The sequence below is a fragment of the Dermacentor variabilis genome, chromosome 3 (genome assembly GCF_050947875.1).
Source record: "Dermacentor variabilis isolate Ectoservices chromosome 3, ASM5094787v1, whole genome shotgun sequence".
Taxonomy (NCBI): Eukaryota; Metazoa; Arthropoda; class Arachnida; order Ixodida; family Ixodidae; genus Dermacentor; species Dermacentor variabilis.
Genome location: NC_134570.1, coordinates 59,837,333 through 59,864,572, shown reverse-complemented (window position 1 = coordinate 59,864,572; position 27,240 = coordinate 59,837,333). Strand labels below are relative to the sequence as shown.

General features: G+C 44.6%; 2 protein-coding genes across 5 annotated transcripts in view; one reads left to right on the top strand and one right to left on the bottom strand.

The window, feature by feature from the left end:
• The first annotated feature begins 1,869 nt into the window (after positions 1-1,869).
• LOC142575717 (acetyl-coenzyme A transporter 1-like) lies at positions 1,870-24,816 on the top strand. 3 transcript variants are annotated; one of them, XM_075685296.1, is made up of 10 exons: positions 1,870-1,996; positions 5,192-5,480; positions 6,288-6,595; positions 9,799-9,953; positions 12,164-12,360; positions 14,737-14,921; positions 16,343-16,463; positions 18,031-18,252; positions 22,727-22,896; positions 24,709-24,816. In XM_075685296.1, the coding sequence occupies exons 1-9, from the start codon at positions 1,968-1,970 to the stop codon at positions 22,883-22,885; spliced, it is 1,665 nt and encodes a 554-aa protein (XP_075541411.1). In that variant the 5' UTR covers positions 1,870-1,967; the 3' UTR covers positions 22,886-22,896; positions 24,709-24,816. The 3 variants fall into 3 exon arrangements, with proteins under 3 accessions (XP_075541411.1, XP_075541413.1, XP_075541412.1); XM_075685298.1 differs by having other exon boundaries at positions 1,876-1,996; positions 5,225-5,480; XM_075685297.1 differs by having other exon boundaries at positions 1,899-1,996; positions 5,195-5,480.
• Positions 18,249-27,240, bottom strand: part of LOC142575716 (uncharacterized) — a 39,330-nt gene continuing 30,338 nt past the window's right edge. Inside the window, exons 10-11 of one of the 2 annotated variants that reach the window (XM_075685295.1) lie at positions 20,828-20,902; positions 18,249-20,702 (exon numbers count right to left, since the gene is read on the bottom strand). In XM_075685295.1, the coding sequence (XP_075541410.1) occupies positions 20,617-20,702; positions 20,828-20,902 (161 nt within the window). In that variant the 3' untranslated portion in view covers positions 18,249-20,616. Of the gene's footprint in view, positions 20,703-20,827; positions 20,903-24,757 lie in introns of those variants that run through there. The other variant, XM_075685294.1, reaches the window with a different exon arrangement.

The window sequence follows — 27,240 nt, the reverse complement described above, 5'->3', positions numbered from 1 at the left end:
TCTCTTGCTGCACATGCTTTGGTTCGCTTCCCGCCTTCCTTCGGTCACGTGATATTTTCTGTAGCTAAGAACGGGACCTTGAAACAGAAGTCTAAGGGTTTCGCTTAATAAGCCACACATAAAGGGATGTGCCACAATCAATACTAGATCAGACGCACGAAGTAAAGCATCTGATCATGTAGCAGAAAAATTGTCTGGAGTATAGAACTCGCCTGAAAGCTCCCTTTACATCGGTATACCCCGTTCATAAGGCATTAAGAAAAAACCAACCTCCTCATAAACGTTGCCTCCAGCATTATCGACGCTGTTATTAGCATTTCTCAAAATTTTCAACCCCACTGGGGCGCGCAACTGGCCCAAAATAACACGCCTCCATAGAATCCCGCGGCCCGCCCTCTGGAGCCCAGGAGAAAAAGCGCGCCGTGCGCAGCCGGCGCGCTTTTCGAGAAATCGAGGAGAAAAGCTCCGTGAGGAGGAGAGTGTCGCTACTTTCAAATTATCAAGGGGCTTTAACAGGGACATAGTGCGTCGAGTGCCGATAGCTTCGTGTGCGCTACGTTTTCGCCATTTAGCGTTGAAGCGAGAGACAACACGAATAATGCGTTCGCTCGCTGCTGCTGCCGCGCTGCCTCGACCACTACAGCGTTTTGACAGCGAGTTTCCGCGGTCATTGAGTGAGATGAGTTCATGTTTGCTTGTGCGCGCGTGACACCATGCTTGTTAGTTTAGTTAGTAAGCGAATGTTCGCAAGTTTATACGACCGATAAAACTACTACCCTTACTTTCTATAGCTGCCTACTAATTTGCTATCGCAATCGATGCTTCGCATTTCGGGCGAAACTGCGACTTTCTTTTTCTTCTCGATATTGCCGGAAAATATACAACTCAGTACATACAGATAGACGCAAGCGGAAGTGCCCCGCACTGGGCTGGTATCGGAAGCACCAGGCTACAATCTCACCGTTCGCGCGCATACGTCGACGTAATTAAGTAGCTCTTCGAGACGGCTGGGGCGCTTGCGTCACATCACATGTAGCAGATATGCACGAGAGCATTTCGCTCAAAAGCAAACGCCCGCGCGCCGGTGTCCATTGGCCACAGACGCTGGAATGAAACCGTTGTCCTTTCTTTAGGCCATATAAATATCATCACTCTTCTTGCCTCGACAAACATGTCAAACACTCCTTTCGTGTATGACCTCAATACATCGACGTCTCACATTGCGCATTGTGCTGAACTGCATGCATGCAGTTGGCATTTCGGCATTGATCGCTTTGGAACGGTGTAGTCCGGGAAACAAACAATGCATGAAATTGAAGCTGATACCTGTATGGGTTGCTCGTTGCATGCATATGATGGTAATAAAGGCAGTGGTACGTGCAACTGTCTCTTAGTTCCATATAGAATTTAATTAACTGCGCTTCGCGAAAGTTGTGCTTCACATAATGCCTGTATTTGCGTTCGATCTACTCAATATCTTTTCTAATTTTTTTTTTATGAGTAGGCTTCAAGATTCCCAAGTGACGCCCCCTCCTTTAGTTTTTCTTTTGTTCTTTTTCTTAAAGTAATACACGCTCGCAGCAGCAGCGCGTGCACGACGACCTCGGCAGCACAATAGCACAATGAAAGGTTGAAGCCGTGACCGGAACGATTTGCATTTTTGCAAAAGCACGCTGTGCGTCCAACAAGAACCTAGAAAAGGAAAAAAAAAAAAGAACGGTTAGCGCTAAGCGCGAAGAGTTCGTGCCATGCCGTGGCTGCCGACTCGCCCGCAGTCTTATAAACAATAAACGGTAAATTTCGTTTCACATAAGGCAACTGCTAAAAATATAATTTTGTGTTGTCCAGCAGGGTTTTGATATACAGCGCCACTTAGCGGTGAAGTGAAACGACTGGGACACGTACGTGTAAGCCTTTGGCGGGGTCGTCTGCTGCGATCATTGCACACGTGCGATATATACGAGTGAATGACACGAGATATAGTCAAAGACCCGAGGTGAGTTGCGTCAGCTACGTTGGGAATGCGCGTTCACTTTTTTACGCAAGACGAGCCGTGCGTGGTATAGCTAGGAAACAGAATTTACGCCGTAGCCCCAAACTGAAATTTAATATATCCAGTCACCAATTGTGCATTCCGCTGGGCCCTGCAGCAGGCTGCGTTCATTTAACAATGCTGAGTAAGAGCTATCGTTTGCACGATTTCAATGACCACCACGTCGGCAGGTCGTTGTAGAGTCTGTACCGCACGTTTTGCTTCCAATGCGAGACCGACGTACATAATGCGTGTGTGTACGTGTGTGTTTGTACATATGTATACAAGGGTGTTCCCAGCAAACTTGGACCAAGATGTTGAAAAACACCTATGCGTTCAGAACAGAAATAGCGTGGACGCTGTTAGCGTTTATCTAAACTTGCAGTACCATTTCTTTTCTCGTCTTTGTTTGAGTAATTAGCCGAGATAAATTAATGAACTTTTTTAAAGTATAGCTTGAAACGTTCAGGCGTCAACAGGAAAGTTGTGGAGCTCCACAAATATTGCCCAACCCGGGCCCTTCCAACGAGACAGACTTAGCGTGACCGTTTTTTATTCGGGAGAAACGAAAGCCCGCGGAGTTTAAAAAAACGCCACGTGACAGCGCTGCTCTGTGCGCCCGAATGCGCCCACGATTACAGCGCTCTCAACCGTGATTTGTAAAAAACATCGCTCGCTTCGCGCCTTTCCTGCTTCCCACGACAGAGCTTCGCGTTGTGCTCGATTCCGAGATAAACGCCAGTGGGTTCGGGCGGCAGTTGAAATACAGCGCGGCCCCCTTTTCTGCGGCGATAATTGCACTCTCACGCTAGCAGAATGCATGCGGAGGAAAAATGACAAGCTCATGAGTTCGAATTTGGGAACAAGACCCCAACAAGCAAACACGCATTATAACAAGCTTGATAACGTCGTGTGGATTACGCTGGTTGTCACAAAAAGAATTGTAAACTGACACGGAAGGTTGCTTTTTAGCTTCCTGTCCATTCCTTGTCGGCAGAGAATTTGTAATTTCATATTACTTACGTGCCTTTTACACGTCGTCCAAAAGTTTCCAACAGATGGCTCTTTTCATGGATAACGGTTGTACAGACTTATTCGCTGTGATGTCTGTCTAAAGAATGTGTTCAAAGAAGTTGCCCTCTGCCATAATGCTGTACTGGCACCTTTTCAGCACGTCCGATGTAGTTTTGATGAGGCAAGACGGTGTTTCGCTGCAGGCCTCAGCAATCTCTGCCTTTAGCGCTTCTGCTGTAGTTGTAGGTTTGCGGTACACTCGGTCTTTCACATGTCCCCGCAAGAAGTCAAGAGGTGTCAAGTCCGGCGACCTTGCAGACCATGTCACTGGTCCATACCGCCCGACCCACTGGCGTTTGAAGGCTTCGTCAAGCAAGGCTGCTGCTGTGAGCTGGTGCACCGTCGTGCTGATACCAAGTTCGCTTTAAAAACGCAAGGGGAAAATCACAGCGAAACTCTTCGACTGGGCCTTCCAAGATGTTCACGTACCGCTGAGCAGTGAGCATGTGGTCAGAAAATATGGGGCTAATTATTCTTCCGTCAAAAATACCGCACCACGCACCAAATGACCATCGGTACTGGTGTCTGGTCTGCGCCACCGTATGCGTGTTCGTATCGCTCCAGTAATGGACATTATGGATGTTGAGAATTTCTGGAGAAGGTTGCCTCATCTGTCCAGAGTACTTTGTTGACAAAATCCGGTATTTAGTCACTGTTCACAAGGATCCAATTTGAGAAATCAAGCCGTCATTGAAAGTCTCTTTCTTGCAGCTTTTGATGCTCTTGGAGGTGATATACGGATGCATTTCAGCCTTCCTAAGAACTCTTGACACTGAAGACTGAAATGCCGACCTCACCACTCACGTCCCGCACGCTGGAATGAGGGTTTGCAGTCATGAAACCCAAATTTCTCCTTCAGCCTCTTCACTGATGGTCCCCTTTCTGTGCCGCTTCTTGAAGCTACCTGTTTCTTTCAGCGTCAAGTATTCGCGCTAGGTCTTCCCCCACGTTGCCAATTTCGGTATACCTTGGCAGCTTTCCTCTTGTTGCCCCGTGCCGCTCCCAAGGCTAAGACAATGTTCGCCTTCTGCTCGCTTGAGTACGGCATGCTTTAGGCACTGCAAACAAATTCTTCGAAACGGTTGCGCGGCACGACAGTAACAGACAGTCGAGCTCACATGCATCTAGTCGCTGGTATAACTTGGAAGAGAAGCGGCGTTGTAACAAATGATGCTCTCTCTCGCACAGGTTCCAGATGTATGATGCATGTTTTGTGTGCATCTTTTCTATTCCGCACCGACTTGAACGCTGGAAAAAAAAAAAAAATGGCTCGTCTCGTCATATCGGAATAAACTTCTGATGACGGCGCGTTCTTCGGCGACAGGCGCGAGTGGCTGCTGACGATGTGCTTTTTCGGAGCGCCGTCGCCAGCCGCTGCCGGTAATGTCACAGCCGTGCAAAGGTTGAAGCCCTTTCTCGTAAGTGAAGGGAAGGCGCGGCGCTGGCGATGTTTTTACAAAGCACTCATGAGAGCGGTGCAATCGCAGCGCATTCGGGCGCGCAGAGCGCGCTGTCACGTGGTATTTTTAAAACTCTGCGGGCTTTCGTTTTTCCCGAATAAAAACGGCCACGCTAAGTCTATGTCGTTGGAAGTACCTGGGTTGGGCAATATTTGTGAAGCTCCACAACTTTCATACGGACGCCTGAACGTTTCAAGCTATATTTAAAAAGTTAGTTAATTTATCTCGGGTAATTACTCAAACAAGACGAGCAACAAGATGGTACTGTAAGTTTAGATAAACGCTAACAACATCCACGCTATATATATATATATATATATATATATATATATATATATATATATATATATATATATATATATATATATATATATATATACGTGCACGATATATCACGGTATCGTTGAGTGATTGACTTCGATACAAGCGGTTACCGTCGTCTGTTCTTTTTTTATCGCATATGTATTGTCATGTGTAACTTTTTCGGGCCATTTTTTTTTAACCTTAATGTTCGCGTAATCGTATGCCGATGCTGCTCGCGACGTCGCCGGCACGGTGTGACGTACCCCCAGGAGAGTTCTGTTGTGACTGGCCGCGTGAGCACCCCGTGCTTAGTGTTTCGCAGCAGAAGCCCACCATGTGACATCGAGATACGCAGGCGTCCCATCAGCGAGCATCAAGATTCCGTCAGAGACATCACCTTAGGCACGCTGGCTCAAAACAAAGATCCTTTGGTGGCGGATGGCCATGCAAGCGGGGACGGCCACCACAACAACAAAGACCGCGTTGGTGGTGTGCGAGAAGAGTGGCGTAGCATTGCGCTCCTGCTGTTCCTGTACTTGCTTCAAGGCATACCACTGGGCCTTGGTTCAGCTGTGCCCCTTTTGCTTCAAAACAGGCGCATCAGCTACAAGGTGTGCTATCGATTCATATATGCGATTATTACATATGCGATACATGCGTGGGGCACTGTCTGCAACCCCCCCCCCCACACACACACACACAAACACATACAAAAGAAATTGGCTATCACATTTGTTTTTTTACCCTTTGTGCAAAGCATCACTTCAGAGGTAGATGTCGTTGCTGAACACTAAACGTCAGAGCAGGCCAGAGCTTGTTTACCTATATTGTCGGTGACAACCTAAGAATCCTCTGGTAGCTCTAAAGCCTCTCCATCCACGCACCACTGCCGCTTGAAACGCGTATGGAGGGGCTTTAGGTGCGCCAACGAGCGAAGGTGTGTTAGCGGCGAGGGTGTCGAATTGAGAATAAAGGAGTGCTGTGCACAAGTAAAGCCCCTCCATCCATGCGCCACCGCCGCTTTCTACCAACCCACCGTTTATAAAGCTTTTTACACCGGCTCAACCCATAAAACCACATTGCAGCTAACCTCTGTGCTTCTACGCTTCAAAAAAGTTTTCGAGGGACGCTCGGAGTTCACCACTGCCGTGACGTCGCGAAAATGAGCGAAATGCTTTCGGAAGCATGCATGTGCTGCGCACCAAGCAGGTTTCCTTTTCTTCTTTTTTTTTACACCTCCTTGCTGCATAGAAATGCTTGTCTGAGTGCTGCACTACAAATACGCACATTGGAGGGCTGTGGTAGGCGCCACTACCTTTATGACGTTGAGATGTAGGGAATGGCTCTGGTTTCTAGCACTAAAAATCAGTCCGCTGATTTTGGGCTAAAGAAAGACGCCGTGAGATCGTGTCACGCAGGAACAAGCCCTGTTCAGCTTGGTGACGTGGCCCTTCAGCGTGAAGCTCCTATGGGCACCCATCGTAGACTCGCTGTACTCGAGCCGCTTCGGCCGACGCAAGTCGTGGCTGGTGCCCACCCAGTACGCAATTGGCCTGTCCTTCTTCTGGCTGTCGTCGCACGTGCGGTTCCTGCTGGGCGACGAGGAAGGCGGCAGCACGACGAAGCCCAGCGTTCTCATGCTGACGCTCATATTCATGTCGCTAAACTTCCTTGCGGCTACTCAGGACATTGCCGTCGATGGCTGGGCCCTCACAATGCTCTCACGGTGAGTGGATGCACAATATACTGTCGCACACTTTCCCTTCCAAAAAGACAGACCTTTTTCTATATTACATTCGGATTCATTGAAGTATATGCGACGCTGGGCTAGCTGGTTAAGCATGACCTCAAAAGGTGGAAAGAGCGCAAAAAAAAAAAAAAAGAAAACGACGACACACAGAAGAAACACACACCACACGTGCCTGTTTCTCCTGGGTGTCGGCGTTCTTGCGCTGTTTCCACCTTTTTAGTTCATTCAAGTATTAAACGCGTTACTTTAGCTCTGAAAGCGGCTCTCTGGGCACAATGTAGCACTTAAACCTCCATATAACGAAGTGCTTAAAATTGAGACTTTGCTTCGTTACATCGAAATTTTGTTATAATGAAATTCGACCTCTTATGCAGATAGGTACAATCGCCGACATATTTTCTTACAGTGCTAGAAGGGACCGCATAACTTTGGCAATCGTGAAAAAAAACACTTCAACGAGAAATACTATGTTTATTGCGTTGAGTTTGAGAGCCGGCAACCAAATATTCGGTTTCATGTCGTGCAGGCGATATCTTCACATCGGCGGTACAAGGCGAAGCCTGCTAAGCTTCCGCGTCCACTCCGCCGCCGCGGCTGGCAGTGTCGCCCGCAGTGGGTCTACGCTATCATGAGAGCCGGCAGGAAGGAACGAACGCTTCGTCTGCCTCTCGCTTCAACGCATCTCCGAAACTAGAGCCCACCACTAGCGCTAAACGCACGAGAAGACAGCGCGCTCATGAAGCCACGGCCATCTTGGCTGTGCACCCGCCACGTGTGCACGCCCAGCCGGGCTGACGGTCACGTGTAGTTACGGCCAGGCTAGGAGAGGCGGCGGACGCTCACCTGCCCCTCACTCTTACCCCCCCCCCCCCCACCTCCAGCGCCTAGCGCGCTTGCGCTCTCTCCCCAATCTCGCGCTTGAAGACAGCGCGCACCAAGCCACATCCTCTATGGCTTAACCTCAACATAAGGTACGAGGGGGCGCGATAGGATCTTATCGCACTTGGACTTGATACGGAACATGACGGCCACAGGCTATTGTTGCTACGCGCTACTCGCTTCGGCGGTCGCTCTTGGTCGCTCGGCGCGCGATTTGAGATGGGCGCGTTCGCAAGCAGCCGCAATTCTAAACCAAACGTTTGACCATCTGCGCCCGCGGCAGTTTCCACTTGTTGCCTTGGTATTCTCTCGCGGCGGCAGTGAAATTTTGTAAATCGTGCACAAACACACTTCGTTATGCCGAGGCTCGAAATGCATGGTGTTCTACGGACAAGATGTAAAAAGTTAAATACTTCGTTATATTGAGAATTTCGTTATACTGGTTTGTTATGTAGATGGTTAACTGTATATACAGCCAAAACTCGATATAACGAACACGGATTTAACGAATCATCGGATATAACAAAATAAATATAAAATTTGGTTGGTCATGCTTCATTTAGACGGAGTAATCTCCTGGTATAACAAAATCACGAGTGCACCATACGGCACGATATCGGTTGTAGCGAAGAAGCAAATTTTTGTTAGCACGTGCTTTAAAATACATATTATGGTAGCAAATGTCCAATAGAGTCGCCGACTGATTTTTCAGACGCCTTAATTTTCGGACCTGCACGATTTCTGCGGCACCACCACCTAACCACGCACTTCAAAAAAAAAAAAAGAAGTCTACACCCTTTGGGTCTTACCATGTCCCACAACAATCGTCATCTGTCTTGCCTCATTTCCTTTCTTTAATGCTGCGGGCCCGGTGCTTCCAAGCCCTTAACGGCTTGCGCGTTATCAGCGTCACACTGCATTTGCAACAGGAAAGCAGTGAGCGTAGAGTTTTCAAGAAAGCAAACGCAAGCAAGGCAGATGACGATTATTGTTGTGGGGCAAGATAAACTCCAAAGGGTGTAAACATTTTTATGAGTTTAGCACCAATATATAACACTAATAACCGAAATTTCGGACGCCACATGGTGTTTCGGGCTTGAATCACGCATGCGAGGTCGCAAACATGACGGAGACGAGCAGAGTTGCCGCCATGTCCACTAGCACAAGACAGCAACTTTGGTTGCCGACTCCCAGCGAAGCGGCGCTGGTTAGGCCTAATGGCCTAAGCACTGCCGCCTGCAGAGTGGCTGGTGACAAAGCATCGCAGAAAGCTTAGCGCAGAATATCGCGAACAATCGCAGCAGTAACAAGTGGAAGCGCTACGACATGGCTGAACATGGTCAACTGCGAACTGAGGCAGTGACGATATAGAGCAAGAGTTCGATGGCAATGAACCAAAGCTCCAAGTCCGACGACTAGCACTCCGGGAACTTGAGAGTAAAGACCTTGGGATCCCGGGGTAGTGGCACTGACGGCAGTACTTGATCGGGAGAATCCGAGGCCACGGCTGACTGGAAGAAGGCGGACCGCGAAGACAGCGGGTCTTGAGCTCCTGGAGGCGGTAGGCCAAGCGAAGTGGCTGAGGCGCCCGGAGCTGAGAGTGATGATGTGAAGTCCAGATCAGAGTCACCAATTTGTGGGTGAATAAAAAACCAGACAGACGCTGGTGCCTGGTGTCCACAAATTATACTTTAGCCGAGGCCATTCAATCAGGTGGAAGCCTGATTCCGCCGATTCTATTGCTCGCGCACCGTCAGCGTGCTGGGCGTATCGTAGTCATCTTTTTGTGACCAGACCATTGTGGCACGCAGTAGTGTGCTACAACACCAATATCCCAATATGTTCGCGCTCGTGGACCTTATAGGCGATCGAAAGTGAGATCAGTAGCGGAGTACGGATTCATGTCTTGGCCAGCAGCTTGGGTTGGTAGGACCCCAGTCGACAAGCCATCGGGCTGATCCCACGGGCTAATGAGTGCACGGTTGCGTATTTGCGGCTGTGGTGAGCGCATGTAGTAATTTATTCTTGTTTGCGAGGCCTCGTATAAGCACGGCAACAGGTCGACTGGTTGTCAGAATCCGCAGGAGACAATTTGCTGGCCCTTAGGTGGCACCTCACTTATGCATTTCTTTCGCATAAACCTGACTGCAATTTCTTTTGCCGCCGATTTCTGCATGCATTCTTATAAGAAATGCGGGATATAACGATACTTTCACATCCAATGTGACTTCGTTATAAAGAGGTTTGACATACACAGTACTCTGTAACAGTACAAATGGCATGTCCCTTCACCATTACAGGAGACACGTAGGCTATGCTTCCACATGCAATTCTGTGGGGCAAACTGCCGGATACATCTTGGGCAACGTGGTCTTACTAGCTCTCGAGTCTGCAGACTTCTGCAACCGCTACTTGAGATCTGTACCTCATAAGGATGGTATCGTCACCCTTGATGGTGAGGATCCCATTGCTACTTGGTTGTTATATTTACTGTGCTTGTTATGCTGTATGTCCTTTCCATTAGGCTCACGATGACGACCATTTATTTTTACCCTGTCGTCATCAATATAAACTATTCCTCAGCTTCACCAAAGCAAAACTGCCCAGCACCACTGCCACCATGATATGAATTTGGGAGTTGGTTGTACTAGCCACTTTGGGATCACACAGCTTCGGAATTGGGTGAATTGTACATTTCTTTGTGCCCCATATGGACTCTGAGAGTAGTGGTGTTTGTTCACTCATCTTGGAGGGCACAACAGGCAATACTGTAGCGAGCAAGGACGACATTTGTGCACATTGCAAAGTAGAAGCTGTTCTTGAGAATGTGGCAGTGCTTCCTGTTAAAGCCTGATACTGTTGCAGTAAATGCATAGGTCGGCGTAACAAGCGGAGAGTCACCTGTACTCACTCACCAATATTTTCACAAGCTATGTACTGGCTCATTTTACATGCATTCACACTTGCATTCCCTACTCATTCCCGCTCAATACTCACTAACATTCACTCGCATTCATAGCTGCTTCCATTCCCAGCTACCAGTACCCAATAACACTCATACTAGAGTCCACTTCCACTCGCAGTCACTCACCCACATACAAACTCGGGACCACTCACATTCACCGACAGTCATCTTCGTTCCTACTCCCGTCTATTTAAAACCACCATCACTTGACTTTCGCTTGTACTCATGTTAACCGGCTCTCAATGCCATTCATACGTCCACTCAAATTCATCAAAATTATCCCTAGTTAATATACCATTACCCACCCACAGCCTTCGTCACTCGCTCTACTTCACGCCAATGAAGGGAATGTGGAGATAGTACGAGTCCTTTGCACTTGTGAGCGAGCGTGCCGACCTATGAGTAAATGAGTACAGAGCCACAGCAGTTGCTGAAGTCTGCCGACTTATAAACACCCCTGTTTGCACAAATAAACCACATGGCCCTATTATCCCTCGGTGAAAGTGTCATTGCTGGCATGTACAAACTAGTATAATTACTTTCAGAGTATAATTTCAAGAGGCTTGAATGCAGGAACCAACACCTTTGCTGTCAATTAAGATCCATTTTAGCACGTGGCAAATGTTCTCCCACAAAAGTTACTGCTGCTATAAACATAGTGGAAGTTTAACTCTGGTGAGCTATAGAAACATAGTTATGTAGCACTGAGGATTGTGGTGGTGAGAATGAGTGAATACTGCCATTACGAAGCTGTACAATAAATAAAATAAAATCTTTATTTTCCACCACGTACATTACAGATGGAGGACAACGGAAAAAAAGCTGCCAGTAGGCGGCTTGACGAGTCCACAGCCCCACGTAATTAGCGGCGTTTGGGCATCAGCCATAAAAAACAGTCAATAAACAAATGTAAACACTTGATCAGTGCAGAACAAAAGTAAAACACAATGATTCAACACAAATATTCTAAATGGCCTTTATATTATAATGTGCGGATTTCTAAAGCAGAATTGCAATTATGAAACGAGAGCTTTAGCAGTACGAGATGAATTTTGTGTTTGCTATTACGCGGAATTTTCAGTACCGTTTTGTCTAGTGGAAATTTTAAAACTCTTTATTAGAGTAATAAATTAAGCTTTGCTTATTATTTACTGGAAACTCTGCATAGCTAACATATGTTTAATTTGAATATTGCTACTGTTGGTGAATGGCAGAAAATATTCTGCCAAGTGTTTAGACATGAAAACTTTGGTGTCAATCACTATGTGTACACAACAAAAGGCATTTTATTTTGTTTCTTAATATAGTGACACAATGTATTAGATATCTGAAATCAGGCATTTGCAAATAGTTCGCTGTGTTCTATCATATGCAATCTTAACCCTCCATAGTGATTATACTTTATTGTCTAATCAACACAATGTGTTTTCCTAAACATGCACGATAATAAAGAGGCCAAGGACACTGTCTCAACGTTTCTGAAAGCCGCAGTATTGTCATCTTGTAAATAACGCAACAAACACTTTGTGGCTCAGAAATCATAGGCACAATTTCTAAAAATACTGTAAGCATCAAATCCACTTGGACATCACAAAGGTGCATTAGGTTTGTGCATAAGTTTGTGCAGCTGCAGCAAAAACACAAGACAAATTATGAATCCAGGACCGCATCGCAACTCACTAATTGGGTTGTGTCCACAGGATTCCTGTATTTTTGGGGCATCCTGTTCATGGTGACAACCACTCTGGTGGCCCTGCTGAAACACGAACAAGATGCATCTACCACAGATGAGGATGGCCACCCTGATCTGGGTATCACTCAGACATACAAGATGGCGCTGCGCATCTTTCAGCTCCCCAGTGTCCGCACACAGTGCATTTTTCTGTTAACGTGCAAGGTGAATGGCCTTTGTCTTACATGTGGTAGTGGGCGTCTTTATTAGTATCTCACACCAAGGTATGAATGTGTACTAAAAAATTCTCACAGAATCCACCTCACGACGAATGTCGGTGTTAATGTGACTAGCATTGAAGCAATGTAGCGACACATTGTATTGCCACTGCCGAAACCCGTCGTGTAGGAGGCATGCAGGGAGACAGGCTCCTTTCTCGCACTTCCCCCTGGCCACGCTATGTCATCTAGTGGCACCACCACAAGGTCCGCATGCCGCGCGCATGTGAATATATATATATATTCAGACAAGATTGTATGAATACATATGATGCCGGTTTGATTCTGCCCAGTACCCCTAAAATTTAATGGATTTCTTTTTGTCAATGAAGAGCGGCACATACTCAATGGGACACACCCAGTGACCCAAGCTGCCGTCAAAGAGGTTGAGAGAGGCATGCGCACAGTGTTGCATGCCCCATGACCCAAGTTGGCCTGACGATTGGTTTCGATCCGAATTCCCCCAACAAAGCAGCCCAATGCTCCACCTATTAGACCATGGACTACCCAGTGGCCCAAGTTGATGTTGATTGGAGTACACTATTAGAGACGGACATAGATAGGTTGCGGAAAGTGAGAAGTATCCTAAGAATGCTATTTGCATTAAAAGTAGAACATCCAGATGAGGGGTCTCAGTTTCACTTGAGGCCTTAATAAAAACCAAAGCAAGGTAACAGGTTCATGGAAAGATGAAGACATTAAGTGATCAACAGTGGCCAAACATGGTAAGCTTCAGTCTGCAGCCAACGTTTCAACAAGGGAAAATGTCTTCGTCAGGGCAAGACAAGTCTCCTTGTTGAAAGGTTGGTTCCAGCCTTAGACATCACTTGCTATATCGTTGCTGATCACTTCATGCATTGGATTGCATCACATCTTTAGGACATTTTATCATTGAATTCGGCATAGCGAACAGTGCAGACAATAGAACAAGAGATATAAGAAGGACAGGGTGCTACCAAATGATCTTTATTTGGAGACGTGCAATAATGTACATAGCAAACACAGAATGTACTAGCTTAGAGGCACACAAGAACAATGCAATACAGTCTAAGCTCATTACAATGGACCCGCGTACAAGAGACTTTTGGATATAACGGACCATAGTTCAACTTTAGTTCGTTCCACCTATTTTTTTAATGCAACAAAGTTTGCTTTTAATGGACCGCGCTACAATGGAATATCAGCTACAGCTGACGAAATTAGCGGCAATCTTTTTTTCAATATCGGGTGTATAAAACGTACATTTGCCGTGTTGACATGGGCTGACAGCTGACTTGTGAGGATTAGCCAACGATCGCGGCTCAATATCGCGCGCGAGAGGCACGGGGGGATGAGAGAGGTGCTACTCTGGTGGCTGCCGTTTACGGCACGGCTGCCGTATATTGAAAGCGACCTACGATGTGGGAAAAGTGTGCACAAGTGCGGGTCTCATCTTCAAAGCGATCTGCGATGCGGACAAAGTGCGCCCAATGCCAGTAGCTTCGTATGCGCTGGGCTTTCAACGTTTAGTTTGCATTGAAGCAAGAGACAGAACGAAAGTTAATTCGCTTGCTGCTTTTGCCACACTTACCTAGCTATCACAATCGATGCATCCCCTTCTGGCTGAAACTGCAACCTTTTTTGTTTGTTTTTTACTTTGGACATTTGTCACTCACTCTTTGTAATAAAGTTGTTAGACATCGCGACGAACATTTTGGAAGTGAGGCGTTTTGGATATCACGGATTTCGGATAAAACGGACATTTTTTTTTGTCAGGTTATCAGGGTCCACTGTAACGAGCCGAATGTATCACTTGTTCCATTGTCTGTACTGTTTTCTATGTTAAATAAAAACCAACTAGCCAGGCTTTATGCTCACTGTCTTAGTGTTACTGCCTTACCATTTCTGTCTTTCGCTCCCTTACACAAGTGTTAACTGTGCATGCACTGACTTCTGTGGGTGCATATGAGAGCTTTGTGCCTGGCAAGAGTAGTGGGAGCAACGATAAGGCAATAAAAACTTGCTAAAGCAGTCTGTTGCCATTTGTAGCTACACTATTGTGTTTAGAACGTGACATAGCAGAACTGAAGTTGTTCGAGGTTTAGGGATTAGTAAAGAGCACTTAATATGAGAGCCATGTGGAAAAGCTCGACCAGTTCCAGGCTACATTTATATCATGGTGTTGGGAAACCCTTACCAGCCAGCCGACGTGCACAAGAAGTTTACTTGGGGCTTGGGCTAAAATTTTGTGTTAATCACCTTGTGCACCCAGCAAAGTGGTAGCCTTCCTTTGCTCAATGCCAATGGTCGTGAAACTCAGGCGGGATGTACCACGACTGTGCAGGTGGGCTTTGCTGCAGCTGACAACGTGACGGGGCTGAAGCTCCTACAGGCTGGCTTGCGCCGGGAAAATTTGGCCCTGTTGGCAATCCCCATGGTGCCCGTGCAGATTATGCTGCCGTTCATGATAAGCAAGCATACGGGCGGTCACAGACCACTAAACGTCTTTTTCAAGGCCTACCCTTACAGGTATGGAAGAGAGCATAAAGAGCCCTGTAGTGGCCAGCTTTTCTTACTTGCTTTTTTTCACTGGTGTTTCACAAGAGAGTTTGAGACACCGAGAACGAAGCTTGATTCTTTGCATGGATATAGAAGCACTGAGCCTGGTATGCCTGTGGTGCACAGGCTCGTAACTTTTTATTAATAAGAAGAAATTAAAAATGTTGCATTCGTAAAATTGGTGCCGGACTCTGTCACTGGTACTGCTGTGAGATTCTACTTAACTGAGTAGTAAGGGACAAAATTTAATGGCAATTCTTCCTTGCATTTCTCATCCTAAGCAGTTTATTTTGTTAGAAACAAACTAAGGAACAAAATACTAACTGAAATGAAAAATAAACAACACACAGATACAAGGGACAAAAAAAAAAGTTAATTCAGTTGTCGATTAAGGATGGCTAGTTGAAGAAAAACTACACTTTAAAACACTTTTCTAACTAGTCGTAGAATAGCCTCATTATTAAAGGACTTTGCTGCATGAATCTCCCTCCACAAAAATTTGTTGAATCCTCCAAGCGAAGTTAGAGGTAGCTATTACGCTGATGCACGGCTTTTTCTCTCCATTAGTATGCTGGATGCAACACAGAGGGGATGGCAAGAGGGCAAGGCCTCACCCAAAAAGGCTTCTTCCTCTTTTTTTTTAAGCTAGTTCTGGTTTAGGCATGTGTAGTGCTCTCTCTATGCAAGATGGGTGCTCGGCACCTGGAGCTAGGTTACTTACAAAGACCGATCGGTGCACGTGGTTGTCTGATCGTCTCACCGACGAGAGGGCTTGTTGCGGGAATTCCATGACAGCTGTGGTGTCTATGCTGCGCAGCATGCCAGTGCATTCTCAGAGGCCATGCTCTGTAGACAAAGCTACGTGCAACTGTCGTGAGTAGACGAAGTGCAAAGCTGAAATAGATTTCTTTTTGTCGTCTTGAGATCAGAGAAAGGTATCTTTTATTTATGTAACTAAAGGTTACCAATTATAGCATTACCGAGAATGTTGTCCCGATAACAAAATCAGCCAGTAACTGTTCGTGGACTTGGCTGCTTGTGATGTAGCTGCACGAGGATATTGTGAAGGAGTGAGCGATTTTTCACATTTCTGACACGAGATTGTAAGTTCCCCGCTGCATGCAATGCAACAATATTTGGCTCACACGTTCGCAGGAGCCTCGTCTACATATCGGTGGCATTTCTTTACTATGTTCAGAAATACGTTTTTTGAGCCCCTTTAATTTGGCACCACGTTTTGCATTATTCCAAAAATGAAAGTCTATAGTTCAACCCATATTGTGCAAGCTTTGTGAAAAGCTTTATTGGTTGCATTCAAGGATAATGCTCGAGCAGATATGGTTGCTTTTATACATTATTCATTCCTGTCGTATGACCTGTGGCTCCTGCAGGTTGTTCCTTGGACTGATGTTCATGGTTCTCCTCCACTGGACATATCATGTCAAAAATACAGATGGAACCTTCCCCATCTACTACTACACAGTCATTGTGGTTGTCTACGCAGTGCACCAGGTAACGTTTGTGTGCACACAGATTCAAATGGCCAGATGTCATTATGGAGACTGCTTGTAATTTACTTCTTTTACGATCAGCACCTAAGAGCTAATGTTACTGCAAGTTATGCTTTGCTCCCTCTCTATATATATGCTTTCTTGTGAGTGTCTTATCGGAAGCCGAGATCCATAAAACTTGTGGTCTCCTCACTACGCTCACGGCGCACACGCTCCGATACCATGCATGCCAGATGACCACCCCAAAAGCCCGAAATCCCACAAACTCCACACAATGGCATGGCCACAAAATACCAGTAGCACAGTACAAGCATGGTGCAGCAAACCTCTACAGCTGCATGCTGGCATACCTGCATAATGAACTATCATTTCATGCAGCCTTAAAGGAATTCCAGATACATATTTTTGAACAAGGTAACTGAAGAAAGGTAAATGAAAATTCGTAAAACATGACAGCTTACTTACAACCAATCGATACCCCACCATCAGGGTTGTTGTCATGGCTCCACGTAAGTTATTCCGATGCCGAAGCCTCAGCACAAAAAAATCAATAGCGGAAAATGTGCACAAAAGCAATTCATAAGAAACAAATGCTCAGCTAAAGCTTGTGTGCATTGCACAGGACATCGCAATGTTTTATTTTCCAACTGGTGGAAATTTACACATTGGCAGGACATATAAGATCACTGAAGATTCAGCTACAGCTGCAGCATCCAAGGAGAGCCAACACATTTTTTTTTTTTTCATTTTTAGGTAGCCGTCAGCTCCATAATCACAGTGCGAAGCCTCAATTCCTCAAAAGCACTACGTACAGTTAACTAATTACAATGCCTGTTATGCGACCAGTTAGAAATGTGTGCCAAGCGGACAGCAGCTTTGGATGTGAAAAAAAGAGAATACTCACATCACCAAAAGCGGAAGTGGCGGACACATGGTATTGCAAAGAACACGAGCATGCCAGTCAGTCTGGTGCTGTAGTTCAAGGCCATACAATGAATGTGTTGCCGAAAGCTGCCACTTGAGCACTTCTCTTGAAAACACAGAAGACTCATTCTCTTCCCTTGTCCTGCCAAGTGCTGAATAGAGTCTGCTTTCAGTAGCATGGTGTGTAAGTTCTTGTCAGTGCTGTTTGGCACCACGAGAACACCACATAAGGTTTCGGTGATATGATCAGTCTTCTTTTTCAAGTCTGACGCTGTGCTACACTTGGCACACATCGAAAAATAAAGCAACTAATTTTTTTTTTTTTTTCAATAAATGAAGTGCCAGTAGTGAGGGCACACAAGGAAGGAACAAAGACAGGACAAGGCGCTTCCCGTCTTTGCTCAACTAATTATTTGTTAGGCTCTCGAGAAATTGAGGCTCCACAACATAATTGCCGGATCAACAGCTATCCAATAAAGTAAAGATAAAGAAATAAAATAAAATGAGAGAAAAACATTCTGTCAGTACTCCTTTTAGATGTCTTTTATTACTGGCACAGCACGAATTGGCATAAAGCTACATCTGACTTCTGTTTTCTGACTGTGCTTAAATAAATGTGCATGTGCCTGATCTTGGCTGTGCAGGTGACTGTATACAGCTGTTCCGTTTCCATGGTGGCATTCCATGCAAGGGTGAGCGACCCTGCCATTGGGGGAACTTACATGACTCTCCTCAACACCATCGCCAACCTGGGCTCCAATTGGCCTGCAACACTCTCACTGTGGATGGTGGACAGTCTTACTTTCACGCAGTGTGTTGGTGCCACTAAGGGATGGCTACGCTGTTCGTCCAAGGAAGACCATGATGTGAGTTCACATGCTTCCACTTCTGTGGCAGCTGCTGTACACCGCAGTCGACGCCAAACAATGCCACTGTAGCGCACCGCTATATGCCACAATGGTCCTGTCACAAAAGACGACAACGACATGCCCAGCACGCTGACCGTGCGCGAGCAGTGGAATCAGTGGAACCAGGCTTCTGCCTGATTGAGCGGGCTCGGCTAAACTATAATTTGTGGACGCCAGGCACCAGAATGTGTTTGGTTTTTCTTCACCCACACCACAAATGGCTTCTTTTCTCATACCCACAAATTTCGGCATTCTCCACTATACACGGTATTCTCAAGCTGTGTAAAATTAGTGTGGTTACAACTAGGTGTGACAGCAATTATCAGTATTTGGGGTTTTGTGAATGCTGTTGCAAGTGGTACTCATTGTCATAAATGGATTGCATCATATGTGGCCATTCATCTCTAATGGTAAATGGCATCCATACGTAGATAAACTGCATACCATATCATCTATAAATATGGCTGTAGTTGTGCTGATAACTGGCACAGAAGGAGGCGCACCTATTTGAATATGAATGCAATGTTAGTTGAGTTCAAATAGGATTTGACTTGTTCTAGCAGTAAAGATCAGATGACAATACCTTATAGAGTACCTGGACAAACTCAGCGTCACAATTCCAGACCAGCATTATGTCTTACAATTAGGAAATTACCTCTAGGTTCTTCAGCAGCAGACGCATGCAAAATGTTCAACTATAGGGGCCCTGCATAAAACTGACAACCCTGTGCTACGATGCTGATTTTTGGCTGCCATTGTGAGGGGTGCGCTCGGGCAGGCTCGGACCATTAGTTGCCTGGCCCACCATGCTTTTTCACCTGTTTTTCTGTTGTTCTGTTTTCTTTTTCATTAGTTGCCATGCCCACCATCCTTATCCAGCGTTTCTTTAGTAAAATTCTACATGCCAACCTACTGCTGTTGGCCTATACACAAGAACTGTAGCTATATGAACAGTTCCAGCAGTAAGGTATACTCGGCCACAAAACTTTACGGACCATGGGATCTCAGAAAACGTTCAATTTCCGAGCAGCCTGCACAGTAGTCAGTAAAACTGAACATCACAATGTTGTTTACATATACTAGTACAGGCTGTAAATCCGAACACAGTACTAAGCTGCATTGTGAGTCTGCGCAGACATTCAGCTTTTTCTCAGATTTCGTGTTCCATAAAATTTTGTGGCCAAGTGTACATAATATAAGCAAGCAACATTCAATATGGCGTTCAAAGCACAGACATTACCTGCGAACCTGGTCACTGTGTGGTCGTGCAGACTGCCCACCAGAACTTCATACTAACTGCAGCAGTTTTCTTTAAATCAGTAAAACAGCAATATAAACATATGTGTGTAGCTCACAAGCAGCTAGTTTACCCTTTTACCCAGTCACAAATTGCAGCATCACCATAGAGAGCTGCATCACTCGCCTAAAGCCGTATAGGAAAAAGCACTCGTGGTTCTTGAGCCGAGAATGAAATGTAGGGCAACAGTAGCTGCGACAAGCTGTAGCTATAGCATGGCAATAATATTCTAGTGCTTGTGAGGCCACACATCAGTTGCATTATATGACTGTGCAGGACTGCTACATCATCACGTATAAAAGATATCACAGCATGCTGTGCTTCTTGATGTGTTTATCTCTTTTCTGTCCAGTTTGCTCTGACGAAACCGACAATGACAAGAGACTCGACAAAGTAGTCGTAGCTCTTGTAGAGATGCCTCCCCATTACTGTTTTCAATTTCTTATAGTCCGCAGCACAATTATGGTGCAGGCATGGAGCTTCCAGACGTCTTCCAACCATAAGATTGTGGGGAACACAGTTTGTGTTTGCCATGTTATGCATCTAATGCACCATGTATTTCGAAACACCATGGTAAAATTAATCACAAAGCACACTCCCGAGCTCGGAATGGCAATGCATCTTTGTGAACTTCCAATCAAAGCACTCTTCTAAATTCTACATCAATGCGTCATAGTCACATGCTGGCGTATCCTACGTGGTTGTTGGTCCCTCTTTTTCCTAAATCTGATGTATTGAACCCTCTAACAAGTACCTTCACTGTAGAAGCCTATGCAGTACTGTCTGCAGTAAAACAAACAAATTCAAACTAGAGAAAGCAATAATATCCACCTTCATTAAGTCTTGTAAAAGTGTTATGTCTTCACAACAGCATAAAAATCCTGTTTTTATTAAGCTTTACTCACTCTTGTGCAACATTTGTTTATCCCATAGACATGTTATAATATGCTAGGTTCCTGGCCATAGAGGAATTGAGGGTAATGTGCTTGCCGGCGAAATCGCCAAATCAAAAGCATGGCATGGTATTAATCATTCTGCTGCTGCCCTGCCACAGATCCGAAGCCTTTCATACGAATCAAACTGCAAAGCCACTGGCAACGCTTGTGAGATGCTGAAATGAACAATAAGCTTCATGTGATTAAGCTGAAGTTAGGTTTCTGGCCCTCCAGTACGAAAACATGAAGAACCGATATCCTATTGTGTCGTCTCAGAATAGGACACACATATGGTACTTACAATTTTCTATTGATTGGTAACGAGCCTCCAACCTGTGGTAGATGTGCTGAGAGGCTGACCGTCCCCCACGTCTTCCTGGAGTATCGGGGAGCCGAAAGAGAGAGAAGAAACATTTCCTCTCGCATGCCACTATTGTTTCCCTCTTCGTTTCTTGGTAAAGAACTGTTTTTTAACACCAAAGCAGTCCTCGTTTTCTTGAACAATGTCGTCCTACATGTCATAAGCCCAATAAATTCATAGCACATCCTCTTTCCAGAGGATGCTGCCGTGTTAGTAGTTTTGTACAGTACATGCCTCCAGGCCCTTGTGTTTCAATGGCTTTGTTTAGGCAGTAGTGCTTCTAGCTAATTCTTGCATCTGACATATCTTGTATACTGTATCATTCTTTCGCAATGCATTCTTCATGTTCGTAATAAACCTCAGTAGTCATTGCCATAATCTTATTACATCTAGATTTTATGCATTTTGCAGCGACTAATTTTAAGCCCCTTTACAGCCACATCTCATCTACTTCTCAGAACACATTGTTCCACTGTGAACTCACGAACACTGACATGGCACCATTAGGTCATAGCTAGCCCTTGCACCACTAAACAACATACATATATTCATTTAAACTCAATGAGACCAGTAGTCGAATGCGGGCGGCCTGCAAACAGTTTCTAGGGGTCTCCTGTGCTCATACACACATCTATCCTAAGCGATGGTGGTGGAAACATTATGTTGCCTTGAGTGCGCACAGGGTTGTAGGTGTTATAGAAAAGGCATACAGCTTATCCTTGATACAATGAACTTCAACATAATGAAATTCTTGATACAAGCAAATATTTAATTTTTTATAACTTTTTGTCAATACAACACAATGTATCTTGAACCTCAACATAACAAAGTGCATTTATATGTGATTTCAATATATCGAAGTTTCACCACCGCTGTTAAGGAATACCGAGGCAATAAATGAAAACTGCTGCGGATGAAGATAGTCAACTGGTTGATTAACATGCGGTTGCTTCCAAATGCACCTTCTAAATTGCGTGCCACACGACAGAGCAGCCACCAAAGCAGAAAAGCGTCTTTGCCAGTAGCAGCGAATTCAGCTGGTCATGGCCTACAAAAGTGCACATCGCGCACCGCCTGGTTTTGGAGGTCATGACTGGCGAGTATGGTGTTGACGCAGTGTATCGTGCGTTTATATTGATGCATTCTATGCCGCGTCAGTGCCCGACTTGGTGTTTTTGTTGTGGCTAATTCTCCCTGCCTTTTGTGGCAATAGCAGCGATAAACATGAGTAGCGGTATCATACTGAGCTCAAGACCCTCTCGCCATTGATAAAGTCCACTGATACCCAAACATTCAGCTGATAGCCCTGCCCAACTATGGGCGATACTCCCCAGTGGTGGCGGTGTGGACACTAAAGCTTTGCAGGCTTCGCCTGTACCGCCAATGTGAAGATACAGCCAACACGGCACGAAACTGTATCTATGGTGTGAATGCGAAGGCTTTGCTTGTACCGCCAAGGTGAAGATATCGTTGACACTGCATGAAACTGTATTTTTGGCATGAAAGCAAAAGCTTCGCAGGCTCCACTTGTACTGCCAATGTGAAGGTATCGCTTACACGGCAAGTTCAATTACATTTGTTTTACTGAATTTCCACCGATTTCCCAATAATTTGGAAAATTTTACGGGCCCTTCTGTGTAATAAAAATACCTTGAGGATGTACTTAGTCACATAAAAGGTCGAATTTCAATACAACGAAATTTCAATACCAAGAAGTAAAGTGTCGTTTTCAGTGACTTCTTTGTATAGAGGTCAAACTCTAGTATTGTACGAGATTTTTTCATCACTGCAGCTGCTGAATTGACTGCCAGGCACTAATACTGTCCACGTTACCTTCAGGCATGTAGCAGTCAAAGGGGCACCTGCGAGACTATGTTAGATGGCTACAACATTGAGATGGTACTCTGCATCATGCTCGGTTTCCTGTGGCTCTTGTATGCACGGCAGAAGGCACACTGGTTGCAGTCGCTGCCACAGTCTGCGTGGAAGTGCAATTGATCATGCTGCAGGTACGTTACAATTAAAATGCACAGCTACAATTAGCGGACCTCATTGTGTTGTACGCAGACGTATAACTTTCCCTTCAATAGCTAGATACCTGCCTGTGACTAAACAAGCTCGGCTTTTAGACGTGCCTGGGTGTTAATTTTCCTTTCGCATTTATAACAGCTAGTGTGTGCTTTAAGAGGAGGCCTTAGCTCGGGACCAACGCCATTTTCCTGATTCATATACATGTGAAATGCAAAAGTGCTCTAGCTAGATAACCACTGAACCGGTTTGAGTAAGACTGGTTACATTTAAAAAAAAAAGTGGAATTTCTCCAGCTGTAGGGAGCAGAATGTTGATTTAGGGCCTCCTAGGTTCTAGAAAGGCAGATGAAAGTTGGGAAGTTTGTAAAATTAAGCACAAGTTTACGAATCTGTAAATCTCCACCAGAGCAGATTTAGATGTCTAAGTAGATGCTGTTTAGAGAATTGTGATATCATTTTATTCATCAGTCAGAGACGTAGATTTTGAGTTTTTCTTTCAAAAGTAACAAAAACCTCATGCCGAAAAAGACATTTTTTTTCTTCCTATATATGCATTTCAATAGCGACAACTGAGGTAAGGTTTCCTCTTAAATTGTCAAGACTTTCCGACTGGTAAAACCCAATACCAAGTAATCAATGGCAAGGCATACGTCCCACTAACTTTCCGCAATTAAGCTTTTTGAATACGTCTTCAATGAAAAGAAGATCACTATCGGCTCCATTTAGGGGAGTCAAGTGAGCCAGTCCTCAAGGCATGTTTGCTTGCCAAGAATCTCGAGACTAGCAAATGTTTGAAGAATTGTGTACACAATAAAACATGCTTTGCGTGCTGCCACCATTGCAGCACACCACACCATCAAACCTCACAGTAGGCTTTATTCACGCTAATCAAGTTCCCGATATTGCGGGTCTTCACAATAGACTTTAAGAGCACCACATGCTACTGCTCTATAGTGCATGCTGTTACGTAGTGCTCTTCTCTCTCCCTCTATTTTATCCCCTACCCTTCCCCCCAAGCACCCTTTCTCTCTTTTAATGGGTGGAAAATCTGCTTACAGATCATTGGAGCTTTGGCGTGCAAATGCTTAGTAGTGGAGTCCAGTGCAGTAGGGGAAAAATAAAAATAAATAAAGGAAAAAAAACTGCGGTATTCATAACACAATTTTGAAAAGTACAAAATGTGCACCATTCTGCCGAAAAAGCTCCCCTTGTACTCATGAAAGCATGGCAGTCTGTGAATGACTTGTGACTGTGAAGAAAAAAGGCAAACTTTTTTTCCAGATGTTAAGCCTACCACAAATATGTGCAATGAAAATTTCAATGACAAACTGTGGAGCTGGATGCCACTTGTTCTACCATTTAAACATTGTGTGTGCACTCACACTGTGGCTTGTTTTACAAAGCCTCAGTTGCTCAAGCATCTTCGGCACTGTACATTTGTTATGTCAAAAAGCATTACAACATTTTTAAGACATGTCTGTACAAAGCTTATTACAAAGCTCTGTAAGTGTATGATCACATTTTTTTTCTTTAAAGCTTAACAAATGTTTTTGGGACTAAATAAGGATGTAATGTTTTTCGTATTTCTTTCCATGCAAAAAATAAGCAAATGATAAAAGCGAGGGGTGGAGCTTGCACATGGAGTGTACATTTCAGCATTGCCATGGTCATCATGGCAAATGAGTGCAATTGCAGACATGGTTATGGAACATTACTTTTAAACCTGTTATCACTGATAGAGCCACTAATTGACAATAATGTGAATTGTATTCTTTTTCCTAAACCTGACAGCACACCCAAAACTTGACACACCTGCTTGAAAGAATCTTCAATTGCTGGATCAGTTTGACGACAGACACATTTATTGAAAACAATAATAAAAAAATTAATTCACATGCATGTTGCAGTTTTCTTCAGTTTCGCTTGAACAACGTGTCTCACTGAAGACAGCAGCTTCACACATGGCTTGTTACATTATGTGTCTGTAAAAATGGTGTCTCGGTGGACTAAGATGTCATTAAGACAATGGCCCTGAAAACTTGCCGATGGAATACGGTGCTGCACAACAGACTAGTTTCCGCAGTCCCATCACAGCTGTCACAGCACGCAAACATAACCTTGATGTGCCGAGGTTAACTATATGTACACAAATGGGCTTTCATATACACACAAATACATAGCACCCTGTATCAAGCCACAGCCAAGGATATACATTACTATTTAAACAGACAATACCTTAAGTTAAAAATTCACAAACTGCACATTTCTTTTTTCACACTGGAGCATCCTAATCCCTGTAAAGCTCTTGGCACACTGCACACAATTTGTCTCACACGACGTAATGAGCTTGCCAAATGTTGCATGGTTGCACAATACAGAAAATGAAAAGAACCAGGTTGTTGTCCTTGAATCCAAAGTGAACAGACGGGCATTTAGAACCCACAGCTTTGGCTTAACATGGCCACAGACATTACGAAGTGCATTGAAAAAAACTTCACACTGGAGCTGCGAAAAAATGACAAATTCCATCCTACACAAATAGTCCAGCTTAAGTTGAATTATGCCTTAAAAAGCGCACATCTGTGAGAAAACATACAAAAGCAAAAAGTCAAAATGCATTGGCAGTTCTTTGTAATGTAAACGAAATGTAAAAGTGCACGAAACAAAAACAAAATGGTTACACTTGCAGCATCACTTTTACGCTATGTCTTAGAAATTGTAAGGTGTTTGAACGACCATTCTGGAGCATGATTTTTATCACATATCTTTATATCATATATATCTGACACACGGTTAATAAGACCGATGTGAATTCCAAGCAGAGTTGCCAAGGTATGTGAATAAAGAAGCAATGACAAACCACTCAGGTATTTGCATTTAATTAGTGGCAGTTAAACAGCTAGGTCACTAAAACTGGACCCAATGTCAGAGTGGCAGTGAGGACATGAAATGCACTTATTACTATGTAAAGCTATCAAACAGCAAGTACAAATCTATACATCTGCCATCATTTTACTGATATTTCTGTGTAAATGTACAGAAGAATATCATAGCCTAGTTAATTTTCCTGATGCTAATAGTTACAAATAAATTTCATTAAAGTACAGAAAATATAACTTACAGTATAACACATCTGTCATTTCGCTCTTGATTTCAATCGTATCCATCACAAGTGTCTGGCAAAGTCAACAATACTAGACTGTCTACCAGGTGTGTTGGTCATACACCTTCATACCTGAATAGGAAAGAATGACTGCCAAATCAAATAGCCAAGAGAACACACTTTGAATTAGATTACAATTTCTAATATGAGTAAAGGATAATATAACAGTGCATTGCAATCAGGACAGAATAAGATGTGAAAACTATGGCTCAATTACACCCTGCAGCCACAACAATATATACAATGCAACATGTGTAACAGAAAGCCAACGTGACTTAAGTGTAGTACACCCAAAAAAGGAGGAACATTCTGCGGGCTGTAGAGTACTGTACGCCTGTTCTATAAAAATTTGTATGATATGTAAACGTAGGTTGAACCATATAAAACAAGTCGAAGCATTCAAGTTTGAAAAAAGACTGACTACACTGTAATCCTAAGTGCTCGTTCTATAGACTGTCACCCTGTCTTCAGAAAGTGGAGTGCTGCTTTGTCACTCGTCGGACGTAGTCATCGTGCATTAAAGCGCTCCTTGGCGATTCTGATTCAATATCTTGTAACCAAATGCTGCCACCGTTTACCCGCAGGCACTGGTGTAGAGGAGCATTTCTCAAGCAGCTTTTTAAACGAGAATTGCCAAAGGGAATTATTGAAGCGCCATGTCTATTCCAGTCATAGGATGACACTGTTCGACGTTTAGAAAAGGCATGGAAGCGCATTGAGATGAGGCCTGTCTATGACTGGGCTAGTGCTGAACACGGACACTCACAGCACTCAAAGTGGTACGCACGTCAATAAAATTAAGAGAAACTTGACCACTTGAAGCAGTGCTGGTTTCATTTAAAATGTGCCTTCAGAGCACCCACCAAACACCGGTTATAGATTATTAGCATGCACAGCACCTCTCCCATGTCGGTATGTGCAGATTTCTTGTCATATGTACAAAAATGCAACAAAAACGTTTTCAAAATGTCATGGCCAGTTGCACACGCCAAAAAAGTGGGCATGAGATGAGCACATCGCAGATTTTCACTGCCTTGAGATGGCTACACCCGACCAAAAAGTAAAGTAGGCGAACAGTGACATGTTGAGCATCACACTTAGACCCAGAAAGAACCAGCCGAGCGTTGGAAAAGGCCGCCTGGCAAGCTGGCCCCTGGAAG